The sequence below is a fragment of the Adiantum capillus-veneris genome, chromosome 15 (assembly GCF_014529385.1).
Source record: "Adiantum capillus-veneris isolate H3 chromosome 15, ASM1452938v2, whole genome shotgun sequence".
Taxonomy (NCBI): domain Eukaryota; kingdom Viridiplantae; phylum Streptophyta; class Polypodiopsida; order Polypodiales; family Pteridaceae; genus Adiantum; species Adiantum capillus-veneris.
In genome coordinates, this window is record NC_140945.1 from 151,365,189 (window position 1) to 151,384,302 (window position 19,114).

Genomic DNA, 19,114 nt, shown 5'->3' on the forward strand with positions numbered 1-19,114 from the left:
TCTCTCTCTCTCTCTCTCTCTCTCTCTCTCTCTCTCTCTTACCTACATTCAGTTCAGTTTTGTATCAGTTTTGTTTCATTTGTCTTTCCGATAGACGGATGACATACACACCATGTACATTTGATTTGTCTCATAGGCCGATTTCGGCCTGACATAGACGTTAAAAATCTTTCTTTCTTTCTTTCTTTCTCTCTCTCTCTCTCTCTCTCTCTCTCTCTCTCTCTCTCTCTCTCTCTCTTTCCCAATTCTGGAAACGCTCTGCCTTGCGTGGAATCACCCAAGCCAAGCGCAATTTCAGCCCGTTTGTGGTACGGCCCAGGCCACACAAGTCAATTTCAGGCCATGGCGTCATTTCAGTTAAATATAAGCCATGCAAGTCAATTTTCCCCAAAATTAAGCCACATGGCATTTAAAAAAGGTCGCCTAAATTTGAATCCGTTTCAAAGGCGTTTCCAAAGGTGGGAAATGTTCGCTGGGCTGAGAAACGCTGAAACGCCGTTTCTGGGAAGAGAAATCACGTTTCCTGCAACACAGGCTACATCCTGGCACCAAATCTATCGCATGGTCCTCAGGCCTCTCCGGCAGCAATTGTGGCGGTAACGAATCAGAAAAACAGTCATTGAACTCTCGCAAAAATGCTGACCTTTCTTCATCTAACATAGATAAATTTGACTGACAATTATCAGAAACATCACGTGCAAAAATCAAGTACACAGAAAGATGATTCTTAATTATAGAAATGATAGCCGAAGCAAATACAATAGGGACAGACTCCCCTTTGAGCTTTACATCCAAAACATGAGTTTTGCCCCTATGCTGAAGAATGATCGTTTTGCCGAAGACATCCAGCACGCCATGTATCCTGAACATCCACGGGATTCCTAGTAGCGCATTACACCCTTCCAATGGCATGATATAGAACTCTTTTGAGTCCACATACGACTGAAATATGCAGACGTAGCTTTCCAATGATGGGAGTAACACACTCTGAGTGGCCAGGACATGCCAACCTTGCCTCTGCCGTGTACCCATCTCTTCAGCTCTGATGCCCAGCTTCATAGCTAACTCTAGTGAGATAAAGTTCGCTTTGGCACCTAGATCAAAGAAAATAAGTGTCATCTGATCTCTGACTTTACCCCATGCTCTGCATAACTCACTGGCATCCGTGCTTGGCTTGTCACCCACCATGTCTGACACTAAACCTACAGTGGGTTTGGGCTTCTTTCCTTTTTTGTCCTCTTTATCATCATAGTCAGTTGGTCGTTTCCTTTGTGGACAATCTGCACAAAAGTGACCACGTTGCTCGCATATAAAGCAATTATTCTCAGCCATCAAGACCTCTTTTCCTAGAGCGACTTACGCACAAAAGGCTTATTTTTCTGTTTCTATGCCTACGCTTTAGAAGTCCCGGCTGAGTCCTTATCCTTGTTGACCTTTTCTGACCCCTATGACACTGCAGAGGCCGTTTTCACAAAGGGCTTCTTTGCTGATTTTTTTCTTTTGCTGCCCCCCTTTCACGTTGCCTGGAAACCCATTTTCCTCTCCCTTCAACAAGGCAAGACCAATGTTGGCAACTTCCATAAGTTGAGTGAGGGTAGCCCCTCTCTTCTTTGTGCAGTAATCTCGAAGCCCTCTAGGCAGCCCACAACAATACTTCTCAATCTGCTCTGTCAGTGGCACAAACCTGTAGGAGGTTACTCATAGCAACGCTTTACAAAACCTGTCACAAACTAATGATATGGCTGCCCAGTGCACACACACACCCCTTGTGGCGGCTGAAATGCTGACCTGGCTGACAGCGGCAGTGCTGACATGGCACTGTACTCCCGGAAATTGCGGCGCAGCGTAAGGACCAGCCACGTGGCAGTGTACGGACTGTACGGAAAAGCAGGCCCACTTTTTCGACGGATTTTTTGACTGCTTTTGCTACGCAATGGGCTGCTTTAGCGTGGGAATTTTCTACGCAAATTGATGAGAGAGAGAGAGTGCTTTTTATTCTACGTAAGTTTGGAAAGAGAAAGAGCTTCAATTGTTAAGATGCTTTAAAAAAAAATTGAAAGCCTATTTTTTGGGGCAGCTTTTTATGGCAGCTTTTGGGGGCTCTGCTTTTGGCATCCTTTGTACCCTTTAAATAAGCTGGCAGGGGCCTCATAACTTAGAGCATCTAGACGCAGAGTCTGGGTGTGAGCGCTTGCCCGCACTATTGTACTTTGAACTCAAATTAATACAAAAAGAAATACCCAAAGGGGCGCCAGTCTTTGGGGCCAATATCTCTAGGCACGGAACTCCGCCGGGCCAGTGTCGAATCAATTGTAAACTGTGAACTGTTTGAAGTATTTATTTGTGCTGTCGCGGTAGATTCTTGACTTGGAGTGTCCAAGTCTATTACAGTGGTATCAGAGCACGGCCGATTTCTTTTCAACAAGAAATCCGATCCCAAATTTTTTTTTTCCCGCGGCACCTATGGCTTCAGGTAAAGATCAATCAACTTCCTCTGCATCTGCTGATGTGGGAAGGGATCAAACAAAGATTCACGCGAGGAGTATGCCCGCCTCGGCCTACTAAGGCGGAGCTCGAAGAGATGGAGCGTCAACGATTGATCAGCGATGCAACAAAGATGATGCTCAATCTTGCGAAGGATCCAAAATTCGCAAAATATATGAGCAAGACCTCTTTTGAGGAGGTGCACGCGCAATGGCGGCAGACCACAGAACCACCCAAGAAACCTCCTACTCCCAGGATGTACACAGAGCAAGAATTAGAAGAGGTGGTTGATGTACGAATTGCTCAGCTTTTTGACGCATAGAACAAAGATAAAAAGCACGACAAAAAGCAGAAGAAAGGCGCTGACTTCCCGGGTCATTTGGGTCGTCAGTCTACTTTTGAAAAGGCAAGAAAGCAGAAGAAGCGTAATAGATTTGAAGGAGTACCTAGTTCTTCTTCTTCTGACAGTTCTTCTAGCTCATCTGACTCGAGCGAAGAAGACAGAAAAAGCAAAAAGCAAAGCTTCGGGAAGGGCAAGTGAAAGGAAAAGAACCTAAATCTCGCCCCGTGGTTGACAGTTCTACGGAGGACTCGTCTTCAGATAGTTCGGACTAGGATGACAACATCTGTTATGCAAAGAAGAAAAAAAAATTATAAAGCCAAACAATATGACTTTCTGGAAGACAAAAGCAAGAAAGTGCGAGAGTTTAAGGAAGGTGGACAGTCAATTAAATTTGACACGTTTTTCTGGTTATAGAGATGCTTCGAAGGCCTTGTCTTTTGTACAGCAATTTGACATCGCTTTCGCGGGAGGGCATTACTCAGAGCACTCTAAGATTCGGAGAGCTGCCTCTTACTTTAAGAGGAATGCTCGAACTTGGTGGTCCACGCTTTTATTAAACAAGACTGCGCCAGTTAAATGGCTGAAATTCAAGAGGCTTTTTATTTCTTCTTGGCTAACTCGAGAGTATGAATGCGATATACGAACTGCTTGGAATCATCTTCGGATGACCAAGAAAGATACAGTGGACGCTTATTGCGAGAGATTCTGGAGCTCTTTTCTACCCGCCTTTTCATTTAAGAAGATCTCGTTCAAGGAACAGATTGAGCGGTTTACCTTGGGTCTACCTATAGAGATCCGAGATCATTGCTTGGAACAAAAGTCAGCTTCCATTCAGGAGTTGATGAGTCATGCGAAACGGGGTTTTGCCATTCACTCTGGCAGTCTGACCTACCCCACAGATGAGGTCATGACGCAAAGAGCCGAACAGACTTCGAAAAATGAACGTAGAAAGAGAAAGAGCAACCCAGAACAGAAAGACAAGGATGCACGACCCAAGCTTACTCCTCAAGAGAGGGCTCTCTACATAAAGGAGGGGAAGTGCTTTGAATGCAGGGAAACTGGGTATATCTTCGCGAAGTGCCCTAAAAAGGAGCCGAATGAACAGGATGAAGAAAGGCCAAAAAGTTCTAAAGCAGCTGAGGGACGTGGCAGAAAAGGCAGATAAAAAAAAAAAAAAGCAGAACTGGTACCACATTGCATGGGGCCTGAACCGAATCAAATGAATGAAAGTACAAACTTTGCCGGGCAAAGGAAAAGATCAAGAAGCTCTTTTGAAGGAGCCAAGGCTAACTTCTTGAATTGGCGGCTCGATTTGGAATTACGCCCGACAGGCTGAGGCCACAGGCAGAGGTAGTTCGAGTGGCACCCGGACGGGATGTTGCCATTACACCGAGCATTGGCAAACTTCGTTTGCAATGACAGGGGTGCTTAGGGCACGCGGAGTTTTACGTAATTGCCTTGGAAGGTTGTGACGTTCTATTCAAAATCCCTTGGTACCACAAGAACGGGCCGAGAATGCGACTTTGACAAATTAAGGGCTCAAAGATTGTACTTGATGAATTTCAGTTTCTTTACTCACTTTTTTCTTGGAGAGAATTGAACGATGGATGAAGGTTGAATATGTTTTGACCTGAACAAAAGAACACCAAGATTTTCTCCACACTTATGCCGATTGCTTTTCAAAGGGCCTGTCAGGCGAGTTACCACCTGCTCGTCTTGAAGATCATACCATTGATCTGATACCTAGAAGCACACCACCAAATCGGCCACCTTACTGTGTGAGCAGAGCACAAAACAAAGAGATTATGAACCAAGTGAAAGACCTCTTGGAAAAGGCCTAGTACTTCACCGTATTGCTCTCCAGTGTTGTTGGTTTTTAAGAAAGATGGATCTTGGAGAATGTGCATCAATTATAGAGCTCTCAACAAAATCACCATCAAGAACGGACTTCCGATTCCTAGGATCGATGATATACTCGACAGATTACAGGGATCCTCGTGCTTTAGCAGGATTGATTTGAAGACTGGATATCATCAAATCCAAATCGCGTCGGGAGACGTCTACAAGACAGCCTTCAGAAGACTTTTGGGTTATTTAAGTTTTTGGTCATGCCTTTTGGCTTAACCAATGCTCCAGCGACATTTAACCAGATGATGGACAGGATTTTTCGAGAGTACAAGCTATATGTTGGCACTTTCTTTGACAATATCATTGTTTTCTCCAAGGATGAGGCAGAACATAGAGATCATCTGCTTCAAGTCTTTCAGGCATTACGAGATCACAAGTTAGTGATTGATGCGAAGAAAATAGATTTTTTCCTACCAAAGATACACTTTTTGGGACACAGTGTGTCAGTAGCAAGAGTGCAGATGGATTCGGCCAAGATAAAGACTATCCGTGATTGGCCCGATTTGAAGAATGTCCATGAAGTTGAAAGCTTCTTGGGATTGTGTTCGTACTAGAGGCGATTTATTCAAAAGTTTGCAGAGGTTGCTTCCCCTTTGCATATCTTGACACAGAAAGGAGTCCCTTTTCTCATGGGGGCCTACAGAGGTGACTGCCTTTCAGACATTGAAAGAGAATTTGACTACAGGACCAGTTTTTGACTTTGCCGGACTTGCAGAAGTCGTTTGAAGTATATTGTGATACTTATGGTTGTAGTCTGGATGCGGTCTTAATGCAAGAAGGCCAATGTCATTGCCTACGAGAGCCGATTGTTCTCAAGGCCGGAATTGACAGCACAGATTTGTGAGAAAGAGTTTTTGGCGGCTATCCATGCTCTTGTTCAGTGGCGACATTACCTACTCGGAGCCGATTTTACGGTTTTCACAGATGATGGGAGTTTACACTACTTCTTGTCACGGAAGCAGCTATCGAAAAAAGCAGATGCGGTGGGCAAACATCTTGTCACGGTTTACTTCCAGATTGTCCATGTGCAGGGACAGAAGAAATTGGTGGCAAATACTTTGTCCCAAAAGCCGTTGGTTTTGGCTATTTCCGCTATACATCATAGGAACTTCGAGGATATGGTCGGTCAGTACGCCACATAACAGATTTTGCAGATGTATTCAGTTGAATACAGAAAGGGGAGATAGTAGGGACTATTCCATTCGGGATGACTACTTGATGAAGAAAACCATGTTGTGCGTTACTAAGCCGTTGAGGAAAAAGATTCTAACCGAATGCCACTGTCCACCTTTTACGGGTCACCGATGCATTGCTACCACCTTGAAAGGGGTAGAGAGATACTTCTTTTGGCCGAGACTCAAGAAGGATGTGGACGAGATTGTGCGCAGTTGCTTGGTATGCCAGAAGGTCAAGTTTGACAGGCATAAAGCACAAGGAATGTTACAGCCTTTTACCCATACACACCCGCCCCAGGGAAAGTATTGCAATGGATTTCATCTCTCGAGAACACCGCGTGGGCACAACTGTTTATTGCCCAGGTCTTCGATTACATGGCATGCCTGAGACGATTGTCTCCGACAGGACCCCAGGTTCAGGAGTTTGTTTCGGACGGCTATTTGGGAGAACATAGGCACGTGGTTGTAGTTCTCGTCATCGTTCCACCCGCAAACTGACGGGCAATTAGAGATTGCTAATTCAGTGGTATTGGATTTGTTGAAGTCTTCTTTGTTGGATTAGAAGACTACTTGGGAAAGGTTTTTACCTTTCGTAGAATATGCCTACAGAAACACGACTAACTCTTTGATGGGGAAGGTGCCATTTGAGATTCTTGAATTTGCTACGAAGGTTCCACCCTTCCTTAGCACGAAAGATAAGATTTTTGAAGCTGACGAGTATACGTGCGACTTAGACACGGCTTTTGCCAAAGTCCGCGAGGCTTTGCAGAAATCTTAGGAAAGACAGAAAAAGGAAGCGGATCACCATCGTCGCGATTTGAAATTGAAGGAGGATGATTGGGTGCTCTTACATTATGGGAAGGCACTCCCGAGAAAGGAAAAAAAAGGGAAAGGAGCGGCTTCTTTGAAAGCTTAGCATGACATAGTGTGGACCTTTCCAGATTATCCGAAAAGATAAATGATATCTCCTTTGGACTGAAGCTGCCAGAATACTTGCAAGATTCACAATGTTTTTCATGTGAGTCTCTTAAAGCCTTTTGAAGGCAATGTGCGCGATGATGGGAAGCTAGATGTGCAACCCGAATTGGACGAACACGAGCAGATACTCGTTCTTGAACAGAAATTGGCACAGAAAGAAAGAAAGAAGGTAAAGCGAACTAACGGTTCTTGGTTAAATTCAAGACCTACTTCGCAATGGATGCAAAGCGAATGGAGGAGGAAGACATAGCAAATATTTCTCGGAATGTGAATCTTTACCTTGAAGCTTTTGATTTAGCATAGTCTACTCCAAATGGAACCCAGAATTCAACTTGGCCGGAGATCTGGTGCAGTGGGTTTGCACAAGAGGGGAGTTACTCTGCTCCTTTGTCAACAGATGCCTCGATTTTTCAATACTAGAGTCACTGATGTCTCTTTGAGCTTCAGGGATACTGAGAGCTGACAGTATTCTGCTGGATGACTTTATGAAATGGAATTCCTGAATATGAAACTGATTTGTTCTTGACTTGTTTTAAGTGCAGGAACTGATAGACGAAATGACAGCAGCATTTTGGTCTAAATAATCTCGAATAGATATGGTTGCAATAGGGGTTAGTCAATCGGGCAACTATGAGGTGCCGACTGGATCTAGATGCGATGCATTGCCGACAAATCATGGTCTAAGATCCGAATGAATGTTGAATGTCATGTGATGTCGTGTGATGTGACTGTAGATTGGTACATGTGCTAGATGTGTGTTCCTAGTGCGTAAGTACTAACACTCAACGTCTGCTAAGGTAGTTTATGGCTTCTGTCTGTTTTGCAGGCGTAATCGAGGGCGATTACAATGCTTTCAAGAGGGGGGTATGTCACAAACTGATGACGTGGCTGCCCAGTGCACACCCTGTGGCGGACTGAAATGCTGACCTGGCAGGCAGCAACAGTGCTGACGTGGCACTGTACTCCCGAAAATTGCGGCGCAGCCTGAGGACCAGCCACGTGGCAGTGTACGGACAATACGGAAAAGTAGGCCCAGTTTATCGGCGGATTTTTTGACTGCTTTTGCTACGCAATGGGCTGTTTTAGCGTGGGAATTCTCTACACAAATTGATGAGAGAGAGTGCTTTTTATTCTACGTAAGTTTGGAAAGAGAAAGAGCTTCAATTTTTAAGATGCTTTAAAAAAAATTGAAAGCCTATTTTTGGGGCAGCTTTTTATGGCAGCTTTTGGGGGCTCTGCTTTTGGCATCCTTTGTACCCTTTAAATAAGCTGGCAAGGGCCTCATAACTCAGAGCATTCGGACGCAGAGTCTGAGTGTGAGCGCCTGCCCACACTCTTGTACTTTGAACTCAGATTAATACAAAAAGAAATACCGAAAGGGCGCCAGTCTTTGGGGCCAATATCTCTAGGTATGGAACTCCGTCGGGCCAGTGTCAAATCAATTGTGAACTCTGAACTGTTTGAAGTATTTATTTGTGCTGTTGGAGTAGATTCTTGACTTGGAGTGTCCAAGTCTGTTACAAAACCTCCGATTATACTCATGTAGGCTCTTGCAAGTAGCCGGCGAGTTGGTGCCAATCTGTCATGACATCGGCTTCAAATTCATTTGATAGCCACGCACATGCAAACATTTGCTTGAAGTATACTCATGTGGCCGGTGCCTGTCCTTGCATCAACAATGTCGTCCACCATGTAAGCGCATGTCTTTCAAGAAAGTGGCACCTTTCTTGACCTTAGAGGTCTCTGTAAAATTCCCTCCTGCATAGGCTGTATCAAACTGCTGGAGGAAAGTAAGAGCCCTTGCCTTATCCTCAAAGCCGCTGAAAGTACTAAACTTTACAGCTGCACCACCTTTGTAAGCTTTTGGCTTTTCCAGTGCCCCCAAATTGTCATAGGGAATTGTCTGCAACATGGGCACTGTAGTAGAGATCATCGGCATGCCTTGGCCATTGACATTTTGCGTCGTAAGTGCCATATCTGGCTGCTGACCAGAAAACGTACCAACCTAGTGTCTTGGGTATCTGTCTGCTCGGCAAGCTCGGCCTTGGGAGGTTGCACATGCGCTGTGGGTCGATATTTCTGCAAGGACAGGCCTTCGCTAAGTGGCCCGTCTGCCTGCAAATGAAGTGTTGGTTAGGGAGTCCCGAATACTCCACCCTTTTGCGTAACCATTCCCCACTCACCCTAGGTAGAAGGACCACCTTCGGGAGAGTATGAGTGTCATGAACCAGTATGAGCGTCATGAACCAGAATGCGTACTGAAGGCACACCGACAGCCTTGGCTGCAACTGAAGCTACCGTACACGGGGTCTCCAAGACTATCCCGACCTCGAAACCAATCCTGGAAAGAAGAGGTAAGTACTCCCTCCGCACGCCAAGGAAGCAGACTGAAATAGGCAAGTCTGCCTCCTCGACAAGAACATCCAATGCTGGATCGAACCCATGGTGCCGCTGTCAAAAATGAGCTTTGACCGTTCGGATGGCCGACAGGCTCATCGAGATGACCTTGGCAACCATATCGGGAGTCTCAAACTCTATCTAATAGTATCCTCACCCAAGAAGCTGGATGTCAATGATCTTCTCCACCTCTACTAAAAGGTGGACCTAAAGAAGGTCGCGTACCTCTCCTCGACTAGGACGCCTGCCAATAATCTTGCAGATGACAGAGGTGACCTGAAGGCGCTCCACCTCTACAACGAGGCTCGCTTGCTCTACTTGTGACAGAGCAAGTCGGATGGTGGGCTCGGCGGGGGGCCTACATCTGAGTCCCTCTGTGACGGAGCAGGAGCTTCCTTCTATGGGGGCTGCGAGTGCGGTGGGCTAGTGGGGTGCATGCAAGGCGAAAAGGAGAGGCGGGAGGGCAGTGCGAGAAGGGGGGAGGGGCTGCAGTTAGACGAGCGGGGGGAAGGTGCACAAGGGGGAGAAGCAGAGCAGCGAACCCGTTCAATTCACCTATGTTTGGAGTTCTAGAAGTTTTATACACAATGTACCTTAAAAAGCAATTTCTAAACCGTTTCAATAAAATGAGCAAATTGTTTCCGTCTTTGATGACCTTGCCAGTCTTGTTCCCGTTCTCCGTTCCAAATAACTATGGTTAACTTGGCCACCGTGCCATAAAGGCACATTCATCAACCTTTGTAGAGTAAAAAGTGGGCAGATGGAAGGATTTATAATTTCAATAAACTCTTGACAACTCTACAAATATTCTCTTCTCCAGCTCACTTTGTCTCACACCCGTGCAATTGCACATTAACAAGATAACCCGCAGGCCGTAGGTTTCATGAGGCTCTTACCTTGTAACACTTCTACATCAGGTAAGACATCCACATGCTTGTAAAAAGGCAGGGTCCAAGTTTATGCTGGAAACTTCTACCTTGCAAAACTCGATGGCCAAGGTATGGTTCAGAAAAAAATCAATACTAAAAAAAGTTTATGCTGGAAACTTCTACCTTGCAAAACTCGATGGCCAAGGTATGGTTCAGAAAAAAATCAATACTAAAATTTCCTTGCTTGAAAGAAATAAATACGGGCATGCTCTGTAAGGAGAAATTGGACCCACCACAAGTTATAACAGTGTAGTTATGCTGCCTACATTTGACATTTCCATTTCTCCCCCTCTTTATAAAGCTTGTACTAAAATTATATCCTAGTCGATTTACCCGTGCTCTTCCAATACCTCGCATAACACTTCAAGAATGCTGTTGATGTTTTCAAAGCAGCTAACAGAGAAATTATCCCTTACAAAAGATGAAAGAGTTGTCATACCTCTTTTCGTAAGATTCTCAATGAATCTCCTACAAATTGCACGTTGCTCAAGTCGATCTTTTGCAAAGATGAAAGACCTTCTTCCTCTCGAATGGTATGAGCAATTATGGGCCCTTTATTCTCATCAATCTCAAAGTCTATACCAATGGCAGGTAGCGGCGTAAGAATATCAGAGAAGATAATAACTCCGTCTGGTTGAAAAGCCTTCCATGGCTGAAGAGAGATCTCCACAATGAGGTCAACAATCTCCGACCTCTCACGAAAACTCGGGTGCTTCTCAGCCAGCTTTCTGTAAGCAGCCATGTACCTGCCAGCCTGCCGCATCATCCATGCTGGCGGCCTGTGGACGCTCACTCCTTTTGCTGCCTGCACCAACAGTGGGTCTGCCAAAACACAAGTTCAGCATAATTCACGAACTCCCTGCATAGGCTTGGCAAACGGAGAGAGCAAGAAGCATTAAAAAACCTTGCGTAGCAGAAATGACCGGGCAGCGAGCGGTGAACATGTCTTCTCTTCCTGCAGAAAGTAGCGCTGTAGGTGAGCTAAAACATTTGGATTACTTTTTACAATATTTAGAATTACTTTAGGGGGTACCCGTTCATAACAAAAGAATTCATAAAGAATCTACAAAGATTCTCTCCCTCTCTCCCCTTCCCACGATCATGGAAGTCCAATTTGCATGTGCAAAAGTGCATGAGCAATGCGAAAACGAAGGAGACTACACGAGATGGGGCAGCAGTGCAACTAGGGCTGTGGAAGGGCAGTCCTAGGTCTGCAAACGTACGAGGAAAATCATGTACAGGTACGAGTTGTGCCCCGTTGGGTGCCATCTGTTGGTAGGTTGCGAGCTACAGGTTGCGGCTACACGTTGCCATGTGTTGGTGGGGTGGGGAGCCATGCTTGCAAGGGAAGGCACGCTAGGAGGAAGGAAGGCGAGGGGAGGGGGCGGCGGGGCGCTAACCTCCAAGCAAAATATTCCAAAGTAATAGTTTTTTTTTTTAACAGTTGCCATTAGGGGGGCCCAATCACTTTTATTGTTTTATTAATGAGAATCGGGGAAGATCTTGCCTTGGCGTTCAAAGAAGAAAAAGGAGCCGCTACCAGATGGCGGTTGTCGGAGAAGACAAGCAGGAGGTCGACAGGGCACCAGGTAGCAGAGTAGTGAGAGGTGGCTTGCCGTGCAGGTGACGACAGGAGGAGACGTCAACATGCGAAAGCTGTGTGCGCATAGAGAAAAGGATGGTCGACTTTTTTTTAACTTGTAGACTCGTGCACTGCGCAGCATACGCACACCACCTCATTGGTTTAAGTTGATGGTGCCAGAGTCGTAACCTAGAAAGCATTTGTGTTCGAGCCTTAAAGGCCATGCCAGCTTTTAAAACTTGCTCGCAATGCAAGCCAAGCTACACAGAATGGAATGTGAGAAGATTCCATCTAATAAAATATCAAAACTGCCAATAGGGTTGCCAGCCTTGTGACCACAATCTACAATAAAAGATTTACATATCGATTTTTATTTTTTTTTTTTGGGGGGGGGGGAGAGAGAGAGAGAGAGAGAGAGAGAGATTGTTCGACATTGGATAGAGCTTGATACAACATTAGATATAATGAATGTTTTAGAGAGAGAGAGAGAGAGAGCTGGAAACACTTGGTTGAGACAATATTAATATTAAAATCAAGGTCTTCTTTCTTGATACCACATTAGGTGCGATGAATGTCCAAAGCCAAATATTCTCCAGATCGTGGTACACTCGCTGAGGTGTTTCAACCTAGATAAAGAATCTCACTCAGTATTGTTTGTGGGAACCTATAATACTGGGGATCTCACTTAGAGGCTGCTCAAAGCCAACACACCAAATCGTAGCAAGATTTTGACTTAAATCTTCATGGTGATCAAAGAACATATGGTAGTATCTGAGTGTATATGTATCTCATGAATTAGTCTTAGAAAATGAAAGCGGCCAAATATAGAGACTTGGATATATAATTAAGGGTCAAGGAGGATACATAACACATAGGATGTCACAATAGATATGCAAACACATTCAAACCCATGCTCAATCCAAATAACTCTTACCTTAGGATGTTACAATACACATGCACAAATCCCATTTCATATCTCACCACCTTTGAACAATCGCTCTTTCTTCTATGTACTCTCTTGAATTAAATTTCCCAAAGTTCAAAGGATATTTATCTATGCACTTGTCCTCATTGGTGATACCTATCCCTAATCACATAAGGCCTTCTTTCCTCGGTTCATGCAAATTTATCTCTAAATATATATGCTCTAGGTGTGAGATGTGTGTCTTGGTTTACAAATCTTCATTTTTTCCATTTCCTTATAAAATTGTGCAGGGAGCTCATATAGATTTCAATAAAGGTAAGAAATTAGGTCATACAGTAGGTATACGTTAGGCATTGTTGCATACAGCAATCAATGGTAAATTCAAAATGTGGCAATTATTATGCAAGTACTCTTCACCTACTATCAATGAGGAGACAATAGGTACTAGAAGAGAAAAGCCTTACTCATGAGGTATCTAAGCCAAACCCACATAAGTAAAGCCGTGAAAGCTACCCTTAACGTCTGTGCGCTCCTTGCCGCACTGTCGAAGCAAGGGACTTGCCGATACACCGTGTGCGAGCCACAAATGGCTCCAAGCACACAACAAGACTAATCTAGCAAGCTCAAGAGAGCAAAGGGTGTGTCACTCACCGCTCTACGCTCGCCTTCGTGGTGGATTCCTCGCCGCGATGAAGAAGAAGCTGCAGTCGTGCCGCGCTCAACCGCTTCGCCACCGTCGTGCCTTCGTAATGCTCGATCGCACACACACTCTCCCTCTCTCTCTCTCACATACACACACACACAAGGAGGTGAAGAAGAAGAAGATGGAGATGGAGATGGAGCAAGAGTACTCTTCTATTGCACAAATGAGAGAATGAGTGAATTTTAGGTTTAGTTGGCTTTTATATGAGCTCACCCCATTCACACTTGGGCGCCCATGCTTAGCCAACTAATCCCTTGAATGTCCCAGTTAGAGTGCGCCTCTCATCGGAGATCACTCTTACCCTTTTCCTATTGGTCCGACAAGCCCGGTACCTGACTCTACCAAATACATAATACACGTCCGTCGTAGGTGATGGGGTGTCGGTGAGCCGTGAGGGTTAACGTGTCCCCCTTCCTGATGTAGATTCCGTCCTCGGAAGCTATTGAGTTGAAGCTCGTTCGTCGAGGTGGAAGAGCATTTGAGATGAATGTCCTTAGCCTTCTTCAGTCACTGCAAAATCAAACAACATTGGCACAGTAATTGCATTCTCATAAGTGATTAAAAAGCATATGCAGTTTTAGGTAGACAACTTGATTGGTAAAAGAATTTCAAACAATTTGTCAGCAATGAACATTAAATTGCAATGTAATCAAATGCATAAACAAATATAAAGGTAAAAAATTAAACAAGTATGGGGTCGCTAATTTGACGGTCAAAAGGCACTAGAGATCGAATATTAATACCATGGGTAAGCTTCTTAATTTTCTGTGGTCAATTAAGTTGTTTAATCGCGAGAGCCAAGTATTCATGTTCGAGGGCTGACTAGAGGCTATATCTAGAAGACCTTGTAGTTAAGCTACCATAAAAGGAATTTCTCATGAAATCATCGCCTGACTGATTACTTTTTCTTTGACCCCCGAAAGTCTTTTCACAGTGATTCAATTTTGATGTGTGTGCTTATTTTGTATGCCTTGGGTTTTTTGCTTTTCAAGTAAAAGCGCCCATACTGGGAACCTCTAGGGCTCTAGTACCATAGGCAATACATGTGAGTGAAGTACCAAATCAAGCTGAGATTTCTCTTCCAGCTTAAGATTTTACAATGTGGCACTTTGATTTTTTGTTTGTTCATTTTCAACATTTTAATTTTGTAACTTTGGGGGGTCATATAACACTGATACACCTCCCCAGGCTCATCACACTAGTAAACTCCCTTTATAATACTTAAGCTAAAGGTCAATAGGGTCAAGCCCACTAGAAAGCCCTAGTACATTTCACACAATGCTGCATAAATCGGATTAAGAATCTAAGTAACCATTAATTATTAGGAAGGCATTCCCCATGGTATTAAGAGAAGATTTCTAACACCTAACTTGGTCAAACTAGTTTGTCGGACTGCTTGATTTTTAAACCTAGACAAGTGATTATGACAAAAAATTACATTGAATTAAATGTTTGATACTAAGCAAATGCGGTGAATATTAGGCTACCAATCACAATTAAAGCTGACAATCATAGATGCAAAAAAGATAAGGGGCAATGCTAATGGACAAGAAACACCTGTTTGTGTCGATGGTCGTGCTTGATTTGAAGAGTGAGTCGAGATAAAGATTCCATGAAGGTCCAAATTCTACCAATAGCAACACGCTCCTGTACACACTAGGAAACAAAAGGAATACCTCCAGGAGGCACATTAGTGGAAAAAGGTACCAACACTTATTGAACACAACAAAAAACATAAGGAACCCTAACCTAATTATTTGCACTCCCCCTAGAGAGTCAAGGGAATAGGATATTGTAGAGGTTGGGGGAAAACCCTAAGGCTAAACCCCTATCTTCGTCGTCGAGATAAACAAAGTCATCATCCATGAGACCATATGTGCCATCCGTGTAGTCGTGTAAATTTTCTTCTTCATCATAGGTGCCCATGTTTACTAAGAAGGTCACTAGGCGCCTATAGTCATCTTGGTCAAAAGGGTAGGCTTGTGCAATGGGAGAAACGCTCTCTACTAAGTATGGATCAGACGTGGTCAAGAGACGTATCAGCCATTCTAACTCCTCAAAATTCCTCTCACATACTAGCGTACCTATCAAATCCCATTCACATGCAAGCACTGGAAAGACCATGTGAAATATTTGTGGAAAGTAACGAGGGTACCTCTCACCCAAGGCAGGAGTGGATGACTCTAGCGTACTAGCCATATCTGTACACGCAAATAGATGATGGTTAGAGTGCAAATATTACAAGGGTCGTGTTCTTGTGCATAATTTGTTTTTATGATTTGTGTTATGGCTCTTGCTCTTTTACTTTTTTATCTTGTTTTTGTGAGTATAAGGCTTTATATATACATTCTCTAAGATTGGAGATTAAGAGGTCAGGGAGAAAGGTTGAGAGGGAAGCAAGTGAATGATGGATGTCCACAAACACTCCCCCCTTCCTTGGGTAGATCATACCGTTTGAAATGATGTCGTCACCCTTTGAAACCAATTGTTCCAGTTGGTAATAGGTGAGGATTTTTGCCAGTAGTTTTCTATTACCCTAGGTGCCTCGTCAAGTTGCAAGGGTGGTAAGGTACTCTCCCAGGATCGAACTTGAAGTGGTTCATCAGGTGATTCTTGAACACTGGGAGGTGTGGATTCTTTTGTAGCTTCATGGAGGTCCACTACTATAGATGGAGGCTGTGTAGAAGCTTTTACCTCTATGGATGTATTACATGAGGAGCTAGAAGCTTTATGGAACTCCCCCCTTCCTGAGCCAGGTGGAATAAATTGGTTTTGCCTTGGAGCCCAAACTAGCTCTGGACTAGGTGTGTAGCAGTCTGTGATCTTTCCCTTCCCACGGTCTGCCATTGGCTTTAGCGTTACACTGTTTGACTCATAGGGGTTTTTTGTCGATAGGGAAGGACACATTTTACGTTTAGGTACCCAAATTTGCTCATTTCCATCATAGTAGCCTTGGGCTTCTAATAGTTGTTTTGGAATCCATCGTGATTTGGTCTTGACTCTCCTAGGGCGCGCTCTTGATTTTCCCGGGAAATTTTTTCTTGGAATGGATGGGAGGGTTGAGGTAGTTGGAAGTAAGGCCTTGGGGACCCATTGATATGTACTCTTAGGTCGTGCAGGTTGAGTACTTGCAATATTACTGCTTGCTACAACTACAAGTGTTGAAGTGCTAGATTCATGGGTAGCCGGCAAAGACGAGTTAACCACCTTGGCTTGTGAATGTTGGCTATCCTTCAACTTTGCTAGAGTTTGCAACGTAGGTGACTTTGCTTGAATGATAGGGGTAAGAGTCGGTGGTCGCGTCGTGACACTACCAGTATCCCAATCAATAGTGCATTTGGTTGCCAACATCCACGTGCGTCCCAGGTTTACGTTGCCTTCCATAGCTCCTGCGGGCATGACTAGAAACCTCTGCACTATGCTTCCATTGTCATAGACAACAGGGGTCTGAAGGACTCCAAGAATAGCAGTTTTCTTTTTATTAATGCCCTTGACTTGCATCGTACTCGGGGATAGGGTCGGTTTTTCTAATTGACACCAAACTCCATAGGATAACAAATTGTGTTTAGCTCCCGTATCTAATAAGGCATTGTATAGTACTTTCCCATATGGGCTATTTAGCTCAATTGGGTATCGTAGGGGTGGCTCAGATTCTAATGAGTCGTCATCTGTGTCCTCGAAAAATGCTTGAGTGATTCCCAGATTAGCCTCTCGTTGGCGTCTAAGACGTTGTTGTCGTTCTCCAGCCTCAACTCTTGCTTGGATTTTTTTAAGCTCTGCTTGTTCCTTGGCAGCCTTCTTTTGATGGATGGCTTGCAACTCTTCCTGGCTTAGAGGATCATAATATCTTTTGAATTTACTCCCATTAAGGAATCCAATGGTTTCAACTCCATCTAGAGTCTCCACACGAATGGTACCTTGCGGAGTAATTTCACACACTCGATATGGTCCCTTACCAGCGTATTTCAATTTCTTCTTTTCATTACGTACCCCGTACATAAGAACTTTATCACCAACCTTGATGTCTTTATCCTTTAAATGGCTATCAAACCACTTCTTTCTCCTATCCTTCTCCACTAGAGCATTTCGCACAGCTAATTGCCTTTCTTCATCTAGCCTTTCCAGGATATATAATCGCTCCACTAAGGGGTTACCATCCCAACCTTCTTGAGAAGCTACTCGAAGACTAGGAATGACAAACTCCCATGGCATAACTGCTTCTTGGCCATACACCATCTTAAATGGTGTGCAATTAATAGCAACTTTATACGCAGTACGATAAGCCCATAAAGCTGATGTAAGCTTTAGGTCCCAATCAGTGCGATGAGCCTCGACTGTCTTTGTCAAAATGGAGATGAGAGTTTTGTTGGTACTCTCAGCTTGGCCATTTGCTTGGGGATAATAGGGTGTAGACTTGTGGTGAGATATCATGAAGTTTGATGTGAGTTCTTTTATTACTTCATTTATAAAATGAGTTCCATTGTCACTCACAAGTTCAAAGGGGCATCCAAAACGTGTGATAATGTTCTCAAAGAGGAACTTAGCTGTTGTTTTTGCATCCGCCTTTCGTGTTGCTTTTGCTTCAGCCCATTTGGTTACATACTCGGTAGCGACAATGATATATCGTGATTGCGTGTTACGTGCAGCAGGACTAATCGGTCCTACAAAGTCTAAGCCCCACTTTTCAAATGGTTGGGTTACCTTGATGGGATGTAGAGGCATCCTATCTCTTCTTTGTGGCTTGTTGAAGCATTGGCATTCATCACATCCCTTTGCAAAAAGTGATGCATCCTTAAACAGAGTGGGCCACCAATAGCCTGACTGTAAGATCTTTTGGGCAGTCAACTTTCCTGAAAAATGACCACCAGCTACGCCCATGTGTGCCTCTTGTAGAATATATAAATACTCATCCTCGCGGGCATAGCGTCTAAGAACATCATCTTTTCCTCTCTTATAGAGAGTTCCAGCCAGTAAGCAATAGGGTTCGCATTCCTTGATTAATTTTCAAGCTATATCTTTTCGCAGTTCTTTGGGTGGAAAACCATTAACTAAGAAGTTAACAATCTTTTCACTCCATTCAGTCATTGTCTCAACAATGAACAAAGGAGTATCAGGCAATTCATCATCAACCCCCGTAGGAGCTTCGCCATTAGGGATACGAGATAAATGATCCGCCATGACATGTTTCCTCCCAGGCCTCACAACAACGGTGAAGTCGAACTCAAGAAGAATTAACAACCATCGTGTAATTCGACCTGTGGAACACGGCTTGTTTACCAAATATAGCAATGCTTGATGATCAACATAAAACACAAACTTGGTAGCAAGAAGGTAATAGCGAAATTTCTTTACTGCGTAAATCATAGCTAGACCTTCGCGCTCTGTAGTAGTGTAGTTCATCTCGGCATCATTTAATTGGCGACTTGCAAAGCTAATAGGGTAGTCCAATTTATGTTCTCCTGGTTGAGTTAGAACACACCCAATAGCAAAATTTGATGCATCAATATGCACATGAAAAGGTACACTCCAATCAGGTGTTCGCAGGATTGGAGCACTTGTTAGGGCCTTCTTTAATAACTCATAAGATTGATGACATTCTTCCGTCCAGTGAAACTCGATAAGAATCTTGTACAATGGACGCACTATCTCGGCAAAGTTTAAAATAAATCTTCGATAATAACCAACATGGC

General features: G+C 44.0%; 1 protein-coding gene across 3 annotated transcripts in view; it reads right to left on the minus strand.

The window, feature by feature from the left end:
• HEME1 (Uroporphyrinogen decarboxylase) overlaps positions 1-11,250 on the minus strand; it is a 53,283-nt gene extending 42,033 nt beyond the window's left edge. For all 3 annotated transcript variants that reach the window (XM_086483237.1, XM_086483236.1, XM_086483235.1), the window contains exons 1-2: positions 11,119-11,250; positions 10,654-11,036 (exon numbers count right to left, since the gene is read on the minus strand). In XM_086483237.1, the coding sequence (XP_086339363.1) occupies positions 10,654-11,036; positions 11,119-11,158 (423 nt within the window). In that variant the 5' untranslated portion in view covers positions 11,159-11,250. The remainder of the gene's footprint in view (positions 1-10,653; positions 11,037-11,118) is intronic.
• Positions 11,251-19,114: the final 7,864 nt, after the last annotated feature.